This window comes from Dicentrarchus labrax, unplaced genomic scaffold (assembly GCF_905237075.1).
Source record: "Dicentrarchus labrax unplaced genomic scaffold, dlabrax2021, whole genome shotgun sequence".
Classification (NCBI taxonomy): domain Eukaryota; kingdom Metazoa; phylum Chordata; class Actinopteri; family Moronidae; genus Dicentrarchus; species Dicentrarchus labrax.
Genome location: NW_026136713.1, coordinates 30,560,462 through 30,583,741, shown reverse-complemented (window position 1 = coordinate 30,583,741; position 23,280 = coordinate 30,560,462). Strand labels below are relative to the sequence as shown.

Sequence of the window (23,280 nt, the reverse complement as noted above, 5' to 3'; positions counted from 1 at the left end):
TCAAGGATTTCATTATTCTGTGCTAAAGGAGGAGTGGAGAGAGATGCAAGTATATATGTTTATAGTGTTAGCATAGCAGATTACTTTGCAGTGTTGATAAAGTCTTTCCCAAACTCTGATCATTGACACAATCAATTGAATTACCGGGTACAATATGTAGAAATAAAGACTTAGAAGGTTTTACATAGCATACTGACACTTACTGTAACATACAAGCACAGCGGCACCCTCACTCTCATTGTAAAGTAACAAAGGACTATAATCTCTTCTTAACTCTTTCTAATTCTAGGTATCCCTGTGGAAGACAGAGTGAACATTTTCATCAACAGTTTTGGTTCCATCCAAGAAACCACCATGGTAAGAATTCACTTCAATCCCACTTCGACCTGACAGTATTGATAGTCAATACTTCTGCCAATCAGAGGCAGTGGATCAGAGCTGAAAACTGCTTTATCCTGCAAGTTCAAGGAAGAATGCATGAGCATGTTTTCTAGACAGTATCAGGCTGTTTAGCAGTGAATCATTATGAACACTGGCTTTTTCATGCCTCATTTATCTGATGGCTTAATTGCTGATAAAGGAGTGCCGTTTGAATGCAAGTGAACAGATTAAACTCAAGGACGGAGCTGGGTCGACTCTAGATCACTTAGGAGACAATAAAGGGAACATTCCTGAAGCTTTATAATAAGTCTGGCTTACCAGTGTGTTTTAATTTAAAGCTGCTGGGAGGAGCCAATAAACATTAAGTGTCTCTCTCTAAGTAAATATATTTAATCATGTGACAAGCTCATTAAAAACATTGCAACACAGAGTGATTCTGTATCTGAACAGACTCTATGCAGTGCTTTAGTTTTATTCCAAAAGGACCCAGATTCTCACAGAATAACTGAAAGCAAAGTAATAAAACAAGACTTCACTATTTTGATTCCCACAAATGTTGCACTTCCTGGACCTCTGACAAGATGGATAATCAGGCCAAATCTGATAAAAACATAACATTTTTTTTTTTTTAGAAAAATAACTGAACCGACAACTAAAAAAGAAGTCAGAATTTGGTGTGTTAACAAAAAACTGTCAAACTGCTGTCAAATACAGCCCTGCTAGCAAATTCCACATCTTCCACAATGTGAGTATAGAGCACTGTTTGGTCAATGGAATCCATGCAAGATAGAAACACGATTTGCATGCTCCTCAAAAAAACATGAAATAAACATAAAATCATAGCAACAGATACAAGCCTTAAAGAATTGCAAGGCATATTGTCCGTTTGTGAAACGAGACATGTCTCGCAGGAAAACGTCAGCCGAGGTATAATTTAAAGTTTTTTCTCACAAAACTGCCAGTTCTCTTGTATGAGCAATCCAATTTTAGTCATGGAATATACCGCCAACCTCAGTCTTCATAGGAACATATAGAGTACTTGATTTTAGACCTTTGCTCTCAGAGTCCTGTTGCAGGTCTGGACAGTGTCTCAGTATAAAGCAGTGATAAATGTTCTCCTAGTGACACTCTGAGCAAAGCCTTAGATATTATATCCTGGAATTGGAGAGGCATTAAAAACTACGCTGGAAACATTTCTTTGGCTGCAGATCAGTTAGTGTGTTCACTTATGAAGTCTTCCAGTGGAGAGTTTCACACCAAGACCAATTACAGACCAGTTAGACCAGATAAATGCTGAAAGCTGAAAATCCTGAAAACTCAAAGTATAGAAGTGGGTTGCACGGATGGTGGGAGAAACGAAAAACAATGGGGGGGTTGGGGTGGGATAAGGAAGAAACAGAAGATAGGACAGTAAGACGAAAGTGAAAAACATGGTCAGGAAGTCTAATAGAAAGGTAAGGTAAAGTGAGCAAAGATGTTAGAGAGGGAAACGGGGAAAGGGGGAAGGAAAAGAAGACCAAACAGATGAGAAAGAGGGAAAATCAGGAGGAAATTTAGCAGAGGAAAGATGGAGAAAAAAGAATAATAGAGAGGAAGGTGAAGAAATGGGATAGAGTAGAAGGGACAAAGTAAGTAAGAGAAGTAGGAGATAAGGATGAATTGAAAGAAAAAGAAGCCAGGAGTAGGAGATGGGATCAAGAAAAAGACTGAGATGGGGAAAGAGAGATGACAGGCTCCCAGATGGCAACTTATGTCATCCCTCCTCCCCCATGACGCCCAACGAAAGACAGAAAGAGAATGAAAGTGAGGAAGGCTCAAAACGCATCAGGGAGGAGACAGAAGAGACAGCTGGTCACCTCTCCCCCTCAATTTATCACTCTGTGGGGTATTTCATCTCAGGAAACTCTCTCTCACCATTTACACCTCCCTCGGCCAAATACCACCCCGCGTCTACTTGAGTTAACACATCTACTTTCACTTTATGATTGTATTTATCAGATATATAGAGAGAGAGGATGACTAATTTGATGTTGTGTGTGTCTTTTTTGAGTCTTTACTGCTTCTCAGCATGAGTTTTCCTTGTTGATTACAGCGAGCGGTTGTGTTAAATCTCCCCAGAATTGAATGCAGTACTGGCAGCTTGATAGTTAGCCAGAGAGAAGATATATTTCCTTATCCGGTTTTTAGAAAGGTGAAGGTGTGGGAATCGGCCTGAGAAGAGCCAACAGGTATTCGTGCTGTCGCTTGAGGACTAGTTGGCTATAAGATTCTAAAATTAGGTTGTGTAGAAATGACGGCTTGCTTTCCAAACTGAGATATCAACAGTTTGACCACAGCTCTCCCTTCCAAAACTGTTTTCTGGCGGGAAAATAAAGCACATACTGGGTTACTGCTGAATTTATAAACCATCCTAAGACCAGTGCGTAGCTTTCATGAAGAACAGATGAACTATAAAACCACATTTAGGTCAATTGGCTGTCTCTCACTGTCAAACCTGGCTGTAGCTCAAATAGTTTCCATGCAGTAATGTATTTTGCAAGTTGACATACTGCTTACAAAACGTTTGAGAAAACCTTAAAGAGATAAGAAGCTAAATCTGCTCTACTCTCATTCAGGCTTAACTGAAATATGTTTCAGCAAACACATTACACATATGTTGTCAGAAAAATAAGACTGTGCAATTCAAAAATGGGGTCACTGTGGTGACTGTGATGGCTGGGTCATGTGTTGTGAGTGGAGGGAGGTGGCATCTCAAAAGGTTGAGCTGAGCTGAACTTCCAGGCATAGAAAACATGGAAGAACACCTAAAAGAGCAAAGGAAAGCATCCAGTCGAGGGAGCTTGTTGTGGCCTAATGTCCCACAGGGGCCGAACAAGATTTAGTTAGGGTTTTCTCATTTGCTGTGGCTCATTTTTTGAAACAGTCTTAACAATGCTTCAGTATTTAGTTATTGTGTCAGTAAATTAGCCAATGCCACCAAAATGAAAAGTTTTTTTTAAAAATGTTTAGATGTTTTTTTCACCATGGCAGTAAACTCGAAAAATGTTTCTTATATACAAATCTCTGTTTTGTTTGTGTACACTGACACTGTTTACTGTACAAGAATGTTAGTTTTGTCTAGCTGAATGCTATTGTGTATAGCACTTTTAGATTAGATTAGAGCTTTTTAGATTATAATTTCACCAGTAGACAAAAGTTTACAGGGAAAAGTTAATTGTGTAGAATACTGCAGTACACAGAAAAAGGAAATTCACATTTGGGTGTATATATATAATACATTTACTTGTGTAGTAATGTGTAACATGTACTGTAAACATAATGAGAAAATCTTGAGGAGGGTAACTGAATTTAAATCCAACCCCCAGAGAAGAGTTTAAAGATTTTTGTCATAATATGATATGATGATCAAACCTGGAATTGCAGATCATCTGACCCCATCCATGACAGAAGAAACAGCTGTAATATTATAGTGTAAATATCCTAAGCAGCAGACTTCCTAAAATGACAATTTGAACCATTAGGTCCATTGTTCTTTTTGAAGACCACCAGCAGCCGTATTAATATATTATTCGCGTGTCATTCCCCTGGGCCAACAGTTGGTCAGACTCAACCAGAGAAAGACAATAACACGCATTTGTGTAGCAATGACCTGCGTGAGCAGATGTTAGTGGAATGCATGCTCAACCATGTTTGGATACCTAATCCAATGTTTACTACTTGTGTGGTTTGAGGGGATAAGTTCCTTTGAACTGACTGACTTGAAGTTTATTCTAGTTCTATTATTTCTATGGCAGTATAGTTTAATATTAAGTCACAGTTTTTTGAGTCATCAAATATGCACATGTGAATGCCGATCCATTATGAGCCCTGCTGCTGATTTCATCAAAGCCTACAAGAAAAATTGCCCCCTTTAATCTGAAAACACCTGAGTGCATTAGGTGATGAGAAATGTTGGCTTTTAGCAGACTCAACATGAGCTTCTGCATCATTTTTTTTTCTTTTAAAGACAGCCGATATTATGAAAAGTGGGAACAATGAAGGGATGGAAGGTGGAAGTTAATTTCTTACCCAGGAGCACACACACACACACACACACACCCACACACACACACACACACACACATAAAGCTGGTATTTTGGCGGCATTATTTGACATGTCATCCATCTTCACACTCAGCATTAATAGTCGCTCCTAACACCTGGTCCCAGAACAGCTTGAGGCACGCCATCAAAGCAGGCACAAAAAAAAAGAAAAAAAACATTCTCAAAGCCTCACTGACTCTTTCTCACCAACAAGAATGTGGAAATTTCACTAATAAGCTCTCTAATGAGGTATTTGCTGTATCACATGTCCGCTGTATTGATAACACTTGACCCTTGGACTGTGCAGCTTTCTGTATGTTAACTGTTCGAAAGGTAGATGTCAGGAGTGCTTTCGCTGCAGCTGTAGGGTCACTTGGCACTTTGAAGTGGTCTGTTGAAGTTGTCGTTGAAATGTTTGCTGTGAGAAAATGCTGCTCGTCACTGTGTTAAAAAATCTTAAAAGAAGTAGAAAACATAACCAAGTGTCAATAAAGTGGAACTGCTGTATACTAAAAGGAGTTGTTGTCTTAAAAAGGAACATTTTCACTTTTCAACTCTTAATCTTTTACAACCATTAGTACCAGAAGTAACTAAAATGTATTTAGGAGGGTTAAAATGTTTTTTCAAGATACCTCTTGCAGCCTCTGGGAGTTTTATAAATCTTGACCAGATCAACCCAAAGGTCGTGATGATAAAAATGGCCTTCCATCTGGGCTTCCTTCCTTTTTAAAGATTCATGGAAAATGTGAATAGAAAATAAGCATTAACCAAATCCCATTCAGGGAGGTCATCAATCCCCCTAAAAGCATCCAGCTTGTGTCCGATAGCCCTAAAATGAAACAGACGTTAACCATGTTTGTACTCGTGTGCTGTCGTACCTAACAGGATTACAGAGTCAACATCTTCCTGCGGCAGCGCTGGAATGACCCCAGGCTGAAGCTACCGCAAGACTTCAAGTCCGATTCTCTCACCGTTGATCCCAAGATGTTCAAATGCCTCTGGAAGCCTGACTTGTTCTTTGCTAACGAGAAGAGCGCCAACTTTCACGACGTCACCCAGGAGAACATCCTCCTCTTCATTTTCCGGAATGGAGACGTCCTCATCAGTATGAGGTAAAGAATTTTATTTAGATTTGCCCGACTGTCTTCTCTGTTAAAATGTGATCTGCAAATTTCAGGTACATGCCATCCAAAGATAACACAAGTCCTTCTTCCAGCTCTGGAATGTTTAAATATCACAGTTGATTAAAAGACTAATTAAATATGCTCTAATTGTTGTTCAAACTGTTGTTGTTCCAGGAAATGTCAAATCTGTTATTATTTAAAAATCCTCCACATATTGACTTAATAATAAAAACTAAATGTTACTTACAAACTGCAAAAACTTTGCAGAATAATCTTTGCCTTTCAGTGTGCATCTCACAGTAAACCTCTACTCAAATGACATACACCAGTAGAATGAATATAAACTCTCCCATTAATTCATTTTGGTGTGTGAAGTTTATTGATGTTACATTTCCAAATGTTTTGAACTTCCAGCTTTTTATATAGTCATTCCATTTGAAACCATAGTGTATATTTATATATATATATATAATATATATGTATATATATATATATATATTTATAGTATATTTCCTTATATTTCCGTGTATAAGTGCCAAGTGAAACAAAATGGCAACTCAGTGTCATTATTAGGCTACATGGAAGAGCAAAGTTAGTGCTTAATGTAGCTTCAAATACATGATACTAAACAAACACATCATATGATTTAAAGCCAAGTTGCATATGACTATTACCTGGAGACCCTAATGTGATAATGTAATAATTGATCATTTGTGTTCTTAATGCCCTGCAGGTGTGCAATCAGTATTTTAGTCCAGTGTCCATCTCAATCAGTTAGGGAAGGGTTTTTTTTTTTAATATTATTTGCAAATATTCCCTGGGTTTTCTTGATTTTTTTATATTGTTTCTGTGTCAAGAATTATTGAGGCTGCGGGCTGCAAGAGCGAAACCTCAAAAGATAATGAGACCGTTGACATGCGCAGCATTTGGTAAAAAAACATCTGATCTTCCAAGGGGCTCAATGTAAACTTGTTGGGGCTACAGCTCTGCTGTGGTAGGCTTCCATCATCCCCAGAGATCCTCCTTGTTAGTTTGCCTTGAGTGTACATAATTGTTTATCCCATGCAAATGCATCTTTCAAAACAAGACACATGGGTAAAGAGATCTCAAAGAAATACTTGTGTCACGCAAACAAGGCTTCTGTGTGAATGTAATTGGATGTAAGGGGGTAACAAAAGCCTTGCATAATAGAAAACTGAAAACTGAATTTTCTTCATTCTCCTCCAGGTTGTCCGTCACCCTTTCTTGTCCGCTGGATCTGACATTATTCCCTATGGACACACAGAGGTGTAAAATGCAACTTGAAAGCTGTGAGTTTTTCAGAAATATCAATTGCATTTTTTTTGTCTGCTACAGCATACATATACTGTGTTCTTTGAGAAAAAACAAATCAGAAACAAAAAGGCAGAAATTAGTATTCTATATTTTTTTGAAAGGTTATGATGGCGCCCTCTAGTTTTGCATTAATTGTGTGTCTGTTCACATAGATGGAGACCTTATTTTGAGGCAGCCAATTGCATTGCATAAATGCCTCTGAGCCAGACCACAGCCTGCTACACAACACAACAAGAGCCACAGATTCTGAAGAACAACCCAGATTAGCTTTCCTGCTAAAATCTCCTTCCTGCACCATGTTGTTGAACAAACCACCAAACAAACACTCACCGGGGGGGGGGACTGCACTGCTAATCTCAGTTTGCAGGCTAGGTTGCTCATTAGCTGCTCAGCTGCAGCACATTAAACAGCATGTCAACATACCTTTAAATGTCACTTGGGTCCGGTTTGGATGCTGGTGTGGTCCTTACACTCTTTATCACCACTAAAAACACTGTGTCTGCCCATTGGATGTAGGCCACAGCACAAGTTTGTTTACCTTCTTTCCACCAGCCTGCCAGCTGCTGTCAATCAAACACAGGGAGACAAAACAAGCTGATATTTCCCAAAAGACTTTTCTTTTAATAATACAAAACTATTAACAACACTTTAAAAAAAGCATGCTGTTATTATTATTTGTCTACAAAAAAGTTTGATTTCAGTTGGACTTAAACACATTTGCTCGCTGGTTTTGGGGATTTACAGTATTTATGACTTGGGAATATATTTGTTGTTTTTATAAAATAGTTGTTTTGGGGTAAATGAGCTTTTTGCTTGTGTTTATGAGCTAATTTCAGTGGCAAACACTTAGAGAAGTGGAATAAATCATCATATTTTAAGGTTGTTGTGAAAGTCTCACAGCTAATTGAGCCCGACTGTGGTTATTGCATCTTGTTTACAAAGCAGTTTAGACTTAAATGAGCAAAATAACTTAAAGCCATTTCCCTCTAATGCCAAACCTGACAGCTGAGACTTATAGCTCTCTGCTAGTGTGTGTGCATTTATATTATATTACTGTACTCTGATTGTATGTTTCTGTTTGTGTGCTTAACATGCAAGCTCACATTGTGGGCGTTTACAGGACCCTATATGTATCAATGCATTTGAGGACACACCAATGTGGCTTCAACAATGTATGTGTGTATTTTTATGTAGGAGAGTCTCACTTTTTATGTGCCTTTGTTTTACGTCTTTCATCCAGTTGGCTACACCACAGATGACCTGCAGTTCATGTGGCAGACAGGAGACCCAGTGCAAATGGACGCCATCGCTTTGCCACAGTTTGATATCAGACAAGAAGATATTGATTATGGGAACTGCACCAAATTTTATTCAGGAACAGGTACCATCCTTGTCATAAATCGTTTTTAAAAAACATATTTTTAAACAGCAAGTTGCAATGCATATTAGTAGGGAAAGTAGTTATTTAATCATCAAAATACTAGCCAGCACTATCCAAATGTAGCCAGGTCTCCCTTTTAAATTTGACACGACTCACTCTAGACTGACGCTGGAAACGGATCATTTGCAGTGAAATATCTTGAACCAGTAAACTTTTTTTTCCAGCATTTCCATCAGCTACAAAGTCTTTGAGCTTAACAAGGTTTTGACTTCAATGCTGTTCATCTTTGGGCTTTCCTTTCATCCATTCATTTATTATTCTCTCTGAAATGAGAATATTTTGTTCTGGGTAGGCTCAAAGCTATGCTGTCCTTAAATTTAAAAAATATGTTCATGTGCCTGGTGCTTGCCATGATTGTTATTGGCCAAGAGGTTCATGTATTCACCCATCCAGTAAATTTGTTTTGTATGTCATTACATCTCAAAATTTGGCACAGTAACTAATTACTTTATTGTCATATTGGTCTCAAATTTACTTTACATCAGTTCTCTCTGAGTTGTGTGGTGACAGATTGGATCCTTCTGGCTGCAGCCATCACACAAGAAGTGTTATAGGTTCCTAAATAGGAGATTTTGATGGGTGTCTTTGTTAAGGTAAGATTAGTTGGTGCAGTTAATTTAAAGATGAAATCTTAGCAGATCAGACCCGGGGCAGCAGTGAGCAGGCTTCAATTGCATGTTCTTATCTGAGCTGAGGTAATGCTTTGTGGTCATCTTTCTGGTAAAGGCATAAAGATTATTACACCTTAATCTTTCATTTGTTGAAGGAAATACAATTTTAACACCTTAATGGCCTATGTAATCTTTGTAGGAGATTTGTAGTCTTGTGTGATACTCATCACTATCACACAAGGCTACATGTATATGCACTGTTGTGTGATCATACAGTCAACTGAAATGAAATGTCCAGAGATATTTTCCACAGCCACGCCAAAACTGTTAACTCTCTGCTCCTGTTAAAGTGAACTGATAATTGCCAGAAGAAAAAGCACAGCACATAACAATCGTCTAAATTCACTTTTGTTGTGGCACACATTTTGACTTGTCATAGCAGGAAAACAACAGGTGTTGCTCATATCAGTGATTCTGTTTATTTCACATACAGTGAGCCAGCATGCACAAGCAAGACACTGGCTCTCAAAGAGAAAGAGCGTACTTGTCAGTTTCGACAAGTGCTTGCCTTGAGAAAACTCCACGTTGGAGTTATATTAGTTAGAGTTGGGGTTATTTTAAGAGTCTTGGGTCAGAGTTAACCCATGGTAAAAAAAAACAACAACATAAAAACACACCCAATAAAAACCCTGCTCTTCAAATAAATCAAATAAATTAAAGGGTTAGGTCAAAAGTTAAAGGTGTTCTGTGGAGATTTTTAATGTTTTGAATTATCGATTGCCTACATGTTTACTTGATTCAGAACCAGCTTTATTGCCAAGTAGGTTTTCACATACAAATTGGTGCATAACAGTAAACACAGTAAGAGAAAATAAAAATTAATAGAGATAAAGGGCAAGCACATTGCTACGTGTCTTGGTTACCGCTATTATTTAATGATCAGTGGAATAGTTGAAGTAAAATGTATTCACCTCTCCAACCCAAGTTACTTCTCTATTGTCTATTGTTTTTGGATTGTCATGAAGTCACTCTTCGCATGGAAAATCTGACTGTCTTGTGTGGCTTCATAGATCTTTCCAAGATGTTTTGATCAGAGATAGTTAGGATAAACTCAACATACTGAGACTAATGGAGAACACGACCACACTGACCTTTTGTTGGCAAGGGCTAAAACTACTGAGTATTCCTATAATGAAATAAAGAAAAACTACAGAAAGTATGTATTGAGACCAATGTGAGTACAAAATGACATTTGCAGTGAAATGGAAAATCTCTATCAGCCAACAGAGCTAGTGTGACCTCAGTGCGCTCGCACTAGGGAGGCACACTGCTGGCAATGAGTCAGCCTTTTAACGGGTTTCCATGGCAACCTGTTCAGACACAAAGATCACCTCTGTGTACGACTGGTTCGAGCCTGCTCTGCGACACAGGCAGCCCTTATATGCTGTATAAAGCTCACCCAGAGATCCCCAGGCTAGTTAAATATTACTTCAGTCCATCCACTCTACCATCCCATTGGACCGACTGACGAGCCTCAAAGAGCAGAAACACAACACGGCTGTAGGAGGTCTGAAGTGTATAAATGCATATTCCATGCTGGGTTGAGCCCAACTAATAAAGACCATATTTCCATCAGAGAGATTGATCGGTTCAAATTGATCATTTATGAATGTAAATTTATGCTGTACTGTTACGAATGATAACCTTCTGAGAACAGGAACATGTTTCTATCCACTAGGAACTTTGGCAGAGGACAGGTGTTGGTCTCCTACATAGCAGGCATGTTATCAACTTAAAGCAGTGCTTTTGGGGGGTGCTCCCCTTTATGCTCAAACAGGTCATAGCTTTAACAAAGTCAGCTGAAATTATGTTAAAGTCCATAGGCCCATTGACCTTTTCCTTTCTCTTCCCCTTTGCTTTCTTTATTACTAATGGTGTGCACATCTGTGCTTTGCTTTGTGCTTGGGCAAAAGGAGGGAGATCAGATACTTGACTTAAGCTGGCTCTTATACCTGTCCACAAATGCGTAATACAGATTTAATAGACCAAGTCAGTATAGGGCCATTTCTCTCACCTTCTCTGTTTCAATTCAGGGGCTGGATCCTCCTAAGTTCACATTTCTAGACTGATTAAGTCATAATGGGACAACTGTGAATTGACAAAGATGGTATACTGATGAAAAACATCAGCTACCTTGTAATTTCAAGTCGGAGATATCGGGAATTCCTAACGGTTAAAATACCTACCACTTGTTGAAAAGAACTACAAAATCTAATATTAACACTACTACAATGAATTCAGGTAAATTAAAAGTAGCTATACACTGTCTCTTTGTATCTGGTTTCACTTCAAAGTCCAATGTGTAACATTTAGAAGGATCTCATGGCAGAAATGGAATATAATACGCATAGTTATGTTTTCATTAATGTATCACCTGAAAATGAGAATAATTTTATCTACAGAGGAAGGTCCTCCTCAACGGACTCCGCCATGTGGAACCAACATGTTTCTACTTTAGCCCAGAATGGACAAATCAAATGCTGGTCCATGATAAGGGCTTTCATATCTGAGTTTTGCAGCCACTGTAGTTTCCCCTACATGCTTGGTAGGCGAGCAGTATTCATTTAGTTGTAATTTGCAACTTTGCCACTAGATGCCACTAAATCCTACACACTGGTCCCTTAAACAGCTTTAGTCTGTCCTTCAGTTCCTATAAAGACGACCCCCTCTCATGGGACCCCAGCCTCTAATTTGGAACACAGTTACCTTGTGCATAATACCAGCATCTTATGTTCTCTATGTCTGCCTCTCATTGTTTTAATTTCAAGGCAAACCGTGTGTCTTTAATTATATTTGACCGCTGTCTCCTTCCACATGCAGGGTACTACACTTGTGTTGAGGTTATCTTCACCCTAAGGCGACAGGTTGGCTTCTACATGATGGGTGTTTACGCCCCCACGCTGCTCATCGTAGTCCTCTCCTGGCTGTCCTTCTGGATCAACCCTGATGCGAGTGCCGCCAGGGTCCCTTTGGGTAGGGATTATTTAATCAATTCTATCATCTTCCACTGACGTTTACCTATACATATGATCTGTAAATATTCCTTGTGCTGTTAAACTGAGATGAAGTGCATGGTGGGTCGGATCAAAAAAAGGGGTTGGTGAGAGTGTTCATGTCATGGAGATAATAAGGTGTGAAAACTCCTGTTGTAAAAAGCCATAAGAAAAAGATTGGGGTCGATCAAATACAAACCTCTCTGTTGGATTTATATGTTTGTAGGGATCACTGACATTATGGCCCTAACATGACATCATCAATCACTTTGACACCATGAAGGACTTTATCTATCAAGCATGGTGCCATGTCCAGTGTTGTTCTATATGTGATAAATCACTAAATACAGCTGTAATTGACAGGACCCACTACAGTGGTGCTTTAGGTCAATAAGCTTTTAAAAGAGCTAGTGTAGGTCTAAATACATAGGAATCTGAGCATATGTTGAAGTGCAATAAATGCACTTTTTGCTGGTTGGTCCATGTAAAGGTTATTCGTTTTTAAGTCGTTAGGGTGACCAAAATGTAATCCATTGTTAATAGACCTATTTTGTACCTTTTGAACTATGATGCGATGCCTCTTTAGCCACATAAACATATTTCCGCTGCCAAAGTTTTACATCATTTAGTAAAGTTTGGCTACTCGTGTTTAAAATATGCAGGTACACGGCTTAGAAAATGGTAGGAAACAAGTACAAGCTCTTGTACTCTGGTGAATCCTTATGTTAATCAGTGTAGGCAGCAAGGGTCTTTCAGGAGACAGAGCGAACCAGGACTGAGACACTCAGCTGGCCAACGAGGCACACCTGATCCCTATTAACCCAATTAATGAAGGGCTGTGCTGAGGAGCATGAGGATCAGTGCTGCTGTTTTTCCAAACCAGAGGAGCACACTGTGTCTAGCCTGAAGAAGGTCCAGATAGATTACTAGACTGTTAGCCTGAGCCTCGAGGGGATGCAAGAATGGTTCAGGACTAGTAGTACTTAATTTATGTTGTGCTTTTGTAAGCACTGAATACATCACAGGCAAGGAACAGATGAGCGTTCCCTAGTGTCTCTCTTGCTTACAGTGTCAGTGACTGGCACAGTCCACCTAGAACTGTATGATGGAAAAGGGACAGAAACTGTGTTCATTGACTTTGTTTGGGCCAAAATTTAAGAAGCTGATATAAGGTCATCAGATATAAAAGAGTTTCATCACTTTATTAAAGCACACTCTTTGCAGCATATCTCTATTGTTCACCATTTTAATTCATACCTTTTGGACTGACAATGGTCCAACTGACAACAAAAAAACGTAGCAATTTTCTTTTGCTATGAAAGAATATAGCTTGCACAACAACATCAAAATATTAATTTTTACAATTAAAGTAGCCATGATCGATTTTTTTTATAATAACGATGTATGAAATGACATTGTTGGGATGGCTGGTAGTGAAGAACCTACAGAGAACTTTCACCTGAATCTGCAGCTCTGTTGTTTGCTCTCCAGAAACTTTGTTGATTTTGTTTCATTCTGACGATTGCATCATTTTAATTTCATTTCATCAATTTCTGACACTTTTGCCCTTGCATGGTTGGTCACTCTGACTAGAACCCAGTTCACACCTGTTTTGCATGAGAAGCTTGACACACCTGCCGTGCTAAGCTGTTGTTGCTACAATGAGCTGTAGATCTAATTATTTGTACAGTTTACATACAGTATCTTACGTATGTGCTAAAAAAAACCAATACACTTTTGTAAAAAATAAAACAAAAACAAGTAATTTGTCAAAGTCCACGCAGTAGGCCCAAGTGTGTTATTATCCATCATAATGATTAGAAAGCCTCCTCTGGAGAAATAGTTAGTGGCCCTGGTCTCTAATATGTTTGTCTATGCTTTATAAATATCAATATATTATCCCATGTGGGTTGGTAGAATTGATGTTTGCTGGAAAAATGTTTATTACACTTCATACTTTTTCCTCTTCCTCCTCCATAACTCAACCTGTGTCTAATATGTCAGTGTCACCCACAACACATGGGCACCTCTGTGTGTGCAGGGCTGCATGGATAAGATAATCCATTGTTATCCCACTCCAGTCGTCCACTGCCTCCTTTTCTCCATCCTCCCTTCAGTTGTTTATCACCACTTTCATCCCATCATCACTTCAACTCCTCCTGGAAGCCTCCTCTGACTTCTCTTTAAATGGGATCAGTCCAGGTCAGTCAACACCCAGGTGTGGGACTACTCTCATTTATTGCTCTGTGTGTTTGTGTGTTCATGTACATGTGTGTGTATGCGTCCTTGTGTTCATTCAACTGTGCATTTTCATGTATACACACACATTGTGTTTTCTTTCCACATGTGAGGTTGTGAGGAAATGTAACAGTTAAAATTGATACATTTACAATACATTTAAAATCTACCACTGCATTACAGAAATAAATGTTCTTGTTTTTCTGTCTGATACAAAGGCCAGGTTTATTTTGTGTCATTAGGGAACAAGGCAAACAGAGCTATTTTAGTGTTGCCACCTTTAAAGTCTTTTTCTACTCGTGGATAATAGGTGGGCTTCCAGGATGACAATGCTCTCCTTAACGGTTTGTTCCAGTGAGGAAGGAGTGGTTTGATTAGAAATCCTGAACCCTGTGCGAACTCTCCCTTGACGAGTGACCATAATGAGGCCTCGAGGCAAAACCCATCGGTCATTCCATATCTTTCTAAAGAATCATTGCAGTAAGGGAAGGGGAGCAAAGTCCTTCATTGGTGGTTGTAATAGCGTCCAAAGAGTCGTCGTAATTCTTTCTGCTGTGGCCTGAAAGAATTGCTGCCGTGCAGGGGGAATCTCTAACCTGTAATCCTGTTAGCTATCAGAGATAAAAACAATTTAAAATTACCATCATTAGAGGCTGTCTGAGCTCTTGGAGATGTCCTAATAAAGGAGGTAAAGGAACGGTCATGAGTTTATAGTTGCATTCATGTTCTAAGAAGCCCTGTGTGGATGTGAGCATTCTATTAAAGCTTTTATGCGTATTGGAAGATTAATTTGTTCAGTATTTTGTACCTTGAAGTCGAAATACTTCTCTCTCAGCAGTAGGTGAATCGAATGCATTTCCTCACTGGTAACAAACATGTAGGCTACACAAGAAGGACTGTCTTATGTCAGTGGTGTGTGTTGACATTCATGGTTACACACATGATTAACCAGAGCTGAGTATTGAAATCCTCAGTACCTTATTTTCTTTCAGTTTGTTTTTTGTGTGTGTACCTCCTCTGACATTGTGGAATAACAAAAATATACATAAAATAAAATATACTTTTTTGGCACAGACTGAAATGTATCCATAGCAACAAATATCAAAGATGTACCAGAAGTTGAAATTGAACAACTAGTCAGATTTATTTTTTTGTTTTACTTATTCTTTTATCAGATAAGCAGATTTGAGTCATAATGGTATGAATACCAAAGCTCAACAGTAACAGTATCAATCATGTATCATGGAAAAGTAACAATTGAGATTTTTTTTTTTACCTTTCCTTTCTCTTTGCTGACTGACATGGTTACATTCCTCCCCCCTTTGTTTAGGCATCCTCTCTGTGCTCTCTCTTTCCTCTGAGTGCACCTCCCTGGCTTCGGAGCTGCCCAAAGTGTCCTATGTCAAGGCCATTGATATCTGGCTCATCGCTTGCCTGCTGTTTGGTTTCGCCTCGCTGGTGGAGTACGCTGTGGTTCAAGTGATGCTCAACAGCCCGAAGCGCATCGAGGCCGAGAAGGCCAAGATGGCATCCAAGGAGAAGGCTGCAGGAAAGAGCCCCGCTGCCAGGAACAACACAGTCAATGGGACCGGAGGGACGCCGCTTCATGTCAGCACCTTACATGTCAGTGGATCTGGTTTGGTAACTTGAGTGTGTTTTTGTTTGTATGTGTGTGTTTGTCACTATTTATCAAACACATACCACTGAAATCAGTGGAATCTCCTCTTTCCACTTATAGCAGTATTTCCAATAACAGTTTTAATTTTGGTATATTGATTAAAATGCATAATTATAACATGCCTGGTTTGATGCTGACAAGTTACTTTCGTTGCATGTCATACCCATTGACAGTATATGAAAAGAAACTTCTGGGTCTGTAAAGAGAAGCCACTACTGAAGGACTTTAAACCTGCATTCTTTCCAGTGGTCAGCAGTGGGCGATTCCACTGGCTGCGAAAAGAAGTGGATTTGCATTGACTGTAATAGCAAAATGAGCCCACTTCTCACTTGTTTTATTCGCTCAGCAAACAGCTTTCTTATGAGTTTAAGGTCTCAAGCGCTAATTTAAAGTCTTCTTCCATACAGCATGATGTTCATTAATAAATTATGGTCCCAGTAAAATAGAAAATAAAGCAGGGTATGCTTTAGGGCGTGGCTACCTTGTGATTGACAAGTCATTCTCAGTGAGTTCATCCAGCGCACCACACAAAACTGGGATGATACTGTCAAACTAGGCAGTGCTGATCAAATATGAATAAAATATTTTCAGAAATGTAATGTAATACAAGTTTGAGACTGCCTTTTTTCCTGCTTGAAAACAGAGCCCTACTCGCAGTACGTCACTCGCCAGCTCCAAGCTCTCATCCAAATATGGTCACTTCTGGCTTCAAACTACCAACATGATGGCCGTAATGACAAAAACTCAAGGATTCAAAATGTTTGTTCCCAAACCAATGAGTAATTTCACTGTGGGTTTTAACTTTAGCTCATACTCATCTCTTGCTGATTGCTTTCTGCACCTTTACTGTAGTTACAGTGTAGTACTGCTGTAACTGATGCAACATGACCTGGTGCAGCAGGAACAGGTGTAGACAGCATCTAACCCACTATTTACACTGTAGTGCCAACATTTAAAAACATATTCATCCTAACTGGAAATAAGAAAAGGATAGGAAACTATTTTTATTGCACACAATCTATACATATATTTTGACATAACTAAGGAATTTGGTCCTAACGTCGTTCCTGTAACCTTAGAACACTGACATTCTCCTTTTATACATTCATAGAAAAATATTAGCTTTGTGTTGAAAAACAACAAAATAAGTTTAAATTAAAACCAAGTAAAAAAAGTTTGGGATCCAAAGGCTAGTTGCATATATCTTTCTAATGTGAAATTATCTATTACCTTAAGGTTCCTGCTTATAATTCTGGACTTTGATTGGATTTGTGAACAGACTGTCCCATACATGATTTCAATATGTAATGTATTACATTCATACATTCAAGTACAAAGAATGTCCCCATGGGTATTGATGCTGTAGCTAATCACCACAACAATACACAGTACAATGACAAAATGCATATTTCAGATCCAGCATCCTCAGGCAAAGAGATCTAATCTAAATGCAAAACACGAAAATTCAATCATTAAAATTGTCCATTGTCTCTGACACACACAGACTGTAAACACAGCTCAGTCAGGACTCAGGTCTGACACTCACATGCACATCAGGCATGCAGTATGTTGTGCAGGTCTTCCAATTGTACGCCTAATTGAAATTAATTTACTTCTAGGTCTACGTCAGTCTGGACCACATTTGGTTTTAGAGGATTACATTATTCTATTGAGGTTTAATGGGTTTTCTTGTCAAAACCAAATCAAAATAATGAAGCTTTAATGAGCTTAATGACTTCAGTGAGTAAGCATCCATAGTCTGATTAGATCCTATTCAACCCGTGGGCCTTTAGGGAAGCTGATGAAAGGTTTTTTTTTGGATGACATTAAACTACATCCTTTTGCTGATAGTTCTTACAAGCACCGGTTGTCCAATGTGGTAGCACGTGGAGGTGTAGAGAGGCTACAAGACCCAAGATGAGAGGGAGAAAAACCATATTAGGCAAAACTGTCGAGCACAAAGTAAATCTAATTTTGGCACAAAAAATCTTTCTTTTTTCTCTTAAAATAAAAGTAGTTTTGTTGTATCAGCATGAGTTCTGTCCAAGATTCAGGATCAAACAGCTCCCTTTCTGAGTTTTCAAAGTCTAGTCTGTTTTCAGTCAAGTCCAGCAATCCTAAACAGCCTCATTTAAATGTTCCTCACAGATGAAACCTGCCTGCAGTGTGGATGTGACGTCTAAGAGACATCTTTGCCACTTTAGACACACTCACGCATATAACTTTTTTATTAATAGCAAATATGTAGCATTCTGTTGGCTTTGGCCCAGTCAGCGGTGGCTCTCAGTGTCACTGATGCTATATATATATATATCAATGTCTCAATCCATCTCTCCATCCTGTGCATACATGAATACAGTATAGTACAAACACATTAGATAGATATACCAGCGGGGGAGACAGTGAGGTAGAGAAAGGGGACTAAAGTAAATGGATGATATCCGTGGGTAAAATCCAGAAATAAGCACCAACATTTCAGAACAGAACAATTCAGATTTGAAGACTCAAGACTAGGACTCTGTATTGGCAAGAATCTGGTGGTACGATATGTATCACGATATAGGGGTTACGATAAAATGTATTGCAACATATTGCAATACTGTGAGCAATGAGATATTGTAATTTTTATTTTTTAATTGAGTCAAAAAATCTTTATCACAGTGCCTGTAACATCCAATATAGTGCAATCTGACCATTGGAGTGGAAGAGTCAATTGGCTGAAGACTGCTGTCTAGCAGTCAGAAGTTTAAACACAACAAAAAAAGAACCACTGCCAAAAATCTTTGCATGTAAACTATTAATAAAAAATCGATGCAGTGATTTTGAGAATCGATACAGTATCGCAAATATAATATTCACTCAAGTGTATCGATATTTACTTGGACCCCTATTAAGATGTCTAGTTGGTCAGGTTTTGGAACAAAGGTTGGTAACAGGTAGTAAAATTAGTAAAGGCAATCAAAAACAAACAAGGAGCAGGGAGGTGTCATCAACAGGAAGGCAGACAGCAGCTGAATGTTAAGACTACTGAGCACAACAGGTGATCTGGCGAAGAAATAGAGGCATAGAAATTAGTTTAACTGGAGTAACAGGTACAACAATGTTAAAGACGACTTTATTTAATCAACATTTTTCTTAAAAAGTATTTATTCTGTGAATGGAACAATCTTTGGTCTGCTTTCGCTGTCTTGAGGGCTGCCAGCAGTGCTTTCAGATGGTTAGCCTAATCTTATCTTGGTTTATATGTTTCAGATAGATACATACATTTTGGAAAGCTGCAGAATTTAATAATTAATTCTGTTTTCCCATGTGTTGTTCTCTTGCACCCAGGTGGCAGAGACCCGTTGTAAGAAGGTGTGCACCTCTAAATCAGACCTGCGGACCAACGACTTCAGCATTGTGGGCTCACTCCCGCGGGACTTTGAGCTGTCGAACTTTGACTGCTACGGGAAGCCGATTAATACCGGCGCTGGTGCCGGCAAATCCCAGTCGAAGAACAACAAGAAACCTCCTCCCCCAAAACCAGTCATCCCCTCTGCTGCCAAAAGAGTTGACCTGTACGCCCGAGCCCTCTTCCCTTTCACCTTCCTCTTCTTTAATGTGATCTACTGGTCCATATACTTGTGATTATCTTGAAATGATCTTGTATTATTAACACCCCCACTTCACTCACTTGAGTTCTTTATTGATCTAAATACAGTCAAAATGTTTTATTCCAAAGTGAACTTTGAGAAATGCCAATCAAAAGGATTGCTGAGAAAATGTGAAACTATATATTGTTATTATTACATTTATCTTTACGTAAAAATATTCAACTACCATCATTTGTGTATTAAAATGATTAAAACTTAATTTTAATTTACTTAAAATGGATATTATAGCATCTTGTATTAAAATACTTTATTTATTGATAATGGTACTTGAGAGGCTAATACAGGATTGCAGATATAACTGTTGTGATGAATGGTGTGTAAACAAATCCACTAAGATTGATTGCGTAACGACCGAGCAGAAGATGCACAGATCTATAAAAGAGCATTTGTAAATAGCTATTTGATTTTTTTGCCTTTGCCAAGTTGGAGTCTGCCCGCGGAGTTTAATAAGTTAAAGCCTTTTATTTAAGCTTCAATGCAAAGTGTAACATTGTAATTACCTTGCATGTTAAAAAAAGTTGCATGTATATGAAGATAAAATCTAAGTCTATATATATACATAAAGTATTTATTAAATTTTATTATTCTTATGATTTGCTCTTGAGAAGATATGTGGATATGTGAAACACTCTCTTCCTGTCCAGATGGTCACGTGACACTGCCACTTCACCTAATGTAACGTTTGACATCTTCCACCTGTAGTGTGTGTAAATGGGTCACTAGTGAGCTGTGGCCATGTGTTGTATGGAATTTACAAAGACAAATAAATGACTTTTCACCATTTGCTGTGATTAAAGATGAACACATATTTGAATACTTAAATGCTGTATTTGTATTTTTGTTGTATGACAGTAATTAGTGAGTGCAGCTTTTTGATTTTGGGAGATTTGAGGTTTTCACTGCAGTTTTGTGACATGTAATCGGTATTTATGATGGAAAAAGTCTATATCTCCATCTTCCCTTTGCTCCGCCAACATGCATCCCACACATCACACAACAACACATCTGCTTCTTCCACCAAGGCTTGACCTCTCCTAATCTGCCAAACCAGCCATCTATTATTCATGCAAACCTGCTTGCAAAATGACCCCTGACTATCATTGCAAGACTTCTCGTATGAAATCTGTCTGCGGCTTAATGAAGCAAGATAGATGCTGACCTTATGTCACGACAACAGGGTCATATTAATGAAGTTTGAGGCAAATTGGCGCAGGGTTGCTCATGTAAAGAAGAGCATGGTTGTCATTGCTGGGATTTTTTTTTTCTTTCTTTTTGGTTAGCACAAAATCAGAAAACAACATTTCTCTCTCTCTCTCTCTCTCTCTCTCTCTCTCTCTCTCTCCCGTGGCTGCCATGGTTACAGACATGGGAAAGAATTTTTGTCTGTCACTACAAACACCTGCCTAAGACACAGAGTGGGAGTCAGACTGAACCTAGACTTCGAAAATCGCAGATGAAACATGAATCATCAAGAGAATGTTTTCACAGATTAATGAAAAATGTAATTATTTGTGCTTAATTTTGACTGATATGAAGACTTACTGAAACTGAAACTCAAATGAGAGTGATTCTGCATTGCAGTGCCCTCCAATGGCCAGATATATATTTGTTTAATGTAATGAGGAGACAAAATGCTCTCCTGGGAGAAAAACAGATGTAGTGCCAGGTTCTATGTAAGGTATAATAATAGAAAAACAAAAGATAATCTGATTTCTACTTCACTCTAAAATACATATGCACTAAATGTTTTCAGTTTGGTAAATAAATCATAATTATGAGACATTTTCAGTGGTGATACATTAAATTATTCATATCAAAAACCTTTATAGGCTATGAAGTTCTGTTTAGTTGCTGCTTATTCTTAAAATCTGTTTAACATGTTACCCTCCTGGTTATTACCTGAGACTTTTATCTGCAACAAACATAAGCATCACAATACACATCAGCTCATAGATCACAAATGATGAAAGGATAGCAGCACCAGGATCGTAGCTGTATCAAACACAGCCCTAGTCACTGATGTGACTCATGTGTCTCTTTGTGCGTGTGTGTGTGTGTATGTGCACTCTCCACCCCCACACCCCAGCACCCTGCTAGCATCTCAGTGCTGTAACCTATATCACACAGGGTGCTTTCTAATCCAACATGACCTCTCACCAGGCTGCCACACAGGCCACCAAGGAAACCACCGTGACAGTCGGGCAATGATTAGTGGAGGAACAGTTGGGGAGGAGAGGCCACGAGGCTTATTGGAAGCTCATTTACTGTGAACAAGGCTTTCACACATGAGTGTTGTGCTTTTACAACCTTATTCTAGCCTCAAAGGTGAATACATACAGAGAAAACATTGAAGGAAATAGCATTTGTACCACCATTCAGTGGCATGTTATCAGTCAGTGTTTTAAATAATTTTTCTTTATAACATAGAATGAAGTGTTAGTGATAGTATGATGATATCATGTTAAGCTACATCACACCATCAGTACTACCTAAAGTCCAGGGACCTCAACAATCTATGTATGACTGTATCTGTTAGCTGGTTCGTTTGTTTACTCACTGCCATATTTGTATGTCACAAGAGAGTTTTCACAGTTTTATTTGAAACCTCAGACATAATAGGCTATTTTCCAAATGCCACACTGGATTTTAGGTCAGCCACAATTTTCCATACCCCTTCCCAGGCACGGTGACTGTTTGGTGGCTGATGAATTTTTGGCATAGCTGGAAATGTAGAAGTCTAGAAAGTGTGGAGGATGCCATTGCCTGTCAGAGGTCAAGGTGGAGAGAAGCTCAGTTCCAGACTGAACCAATCTGTAAAATAGCCGTGGCTCTGGGTCCCGTCATTACGGTTAGTTCTGCGCAAAACAGAGAAAAGATAGAGTGAAGACAGACAGGGTGATGACAGGGTGAAGGTGAAATAATGCTTGATAGTGGAGGAAATAATGGAGAGAGGATGATAAAAGCAGAGAAATTGAAAAATTACTGAGGTATGATAAAATACCATGTTCCCCTCTCAAATTAAAATGTCATGTATTCTATTCTAATTACATTTTAAAGAATTGAAAACAATTTGACTATTTCTTTAATGCATCTTTTACTGTTTTGATGTTCATGGCCAAAGGGTGATAAAACAGCGACTGCTCAGCTGGAAACATGAAAACCATCAAGCAGCACGGGGTTCAGGAGCATGCCTCATTAGTAAGAGAACGAGGGAAATTAAAATAGATGTAACAGATGAAATACACAATGCAGACAGCTGGAAACTATTACGCTTGTTGATGAGTGAATAGTTTCCTGAATGCTGTTCATCGGCACTTCACATTTGCATGCTTTCATACCTGGGAGCCCGGTTTGAGCACACAAATTCTGCTGGCTGTTTTAGTAAATCAAAATCCCACGTGATTTACTTTATGCTATTTTATAAGTAAATATGACTCAGGAACCCATTACACAGCAAACCTTCAAGGCAAGAATTAGTTTCAAAATGGCATCCTCACTTTTAGAATAAACATTTTGCTGTGTTTTTGAAACTCTGTGCGTGTGAACATGAATATTTCCACTTTAATAACGACCTTTAAGTGTCTTACTTATATAAGGAGTGAATGGGTTTCATACCATCTGATCCAAGGCTGAAAGAGTGTTTTGGAGGTCATATATAAAAGGAGCTCTGTGCAACATTGGTA

The 23,280-nt window shown here is 38.7% G+C and overlaps 1 protein-coding gene across 5 annotated transcripts in view; it reads left to right on the top strand.

The window, feature by feature from the left end:
- Positions 1-20,419, top strand: part of glrbb (glycine receptor, beta b) — a 29,473-nt gene extending 9,054 nt beyond the window's left edge. The window contains exons 4-10 of one of the 5 annotated variants that reach the window (XR_007887292.1): positions 290-357; positions 5,350-5,576; positions 6,816-6,898; positions 8,164-8,304; positions 11,856-12,008; positions 14,033-14,230; positions 15,597-15,611. Coding sequence is in view for 3 of the 5 variants with exons in the window: in XM_051420673.1 (XP_051276633.1) it covers positions 290-357; positions 5,350-5,576; positions 6,816-6,898; positions 8,164-8,304; positions 11,856-12,008; positions 15,597-15,907; positions 19,275-19,571 (1,280 nt within the window). In the remaining 2 variants the exon portion in view is untranslated. Of the gene's footprint in view, positions 1-289; positions 358-5,349; positions 5,577-6,815; positions 6,899-8,163; positions 8,305-11,855; positions 12,009-14,032; positions 14,231-15,596; positions 15,908-19,274 lie in introns of those variants that run through there. The other 4 variants (XR_007887293.1, XM_051420673.1, XM_051420675.1 and 1 more) reach the window with 4 other exon arrangements.
- Positions 20,420-23,280: the final 2,861 nt, after the last annotated feature.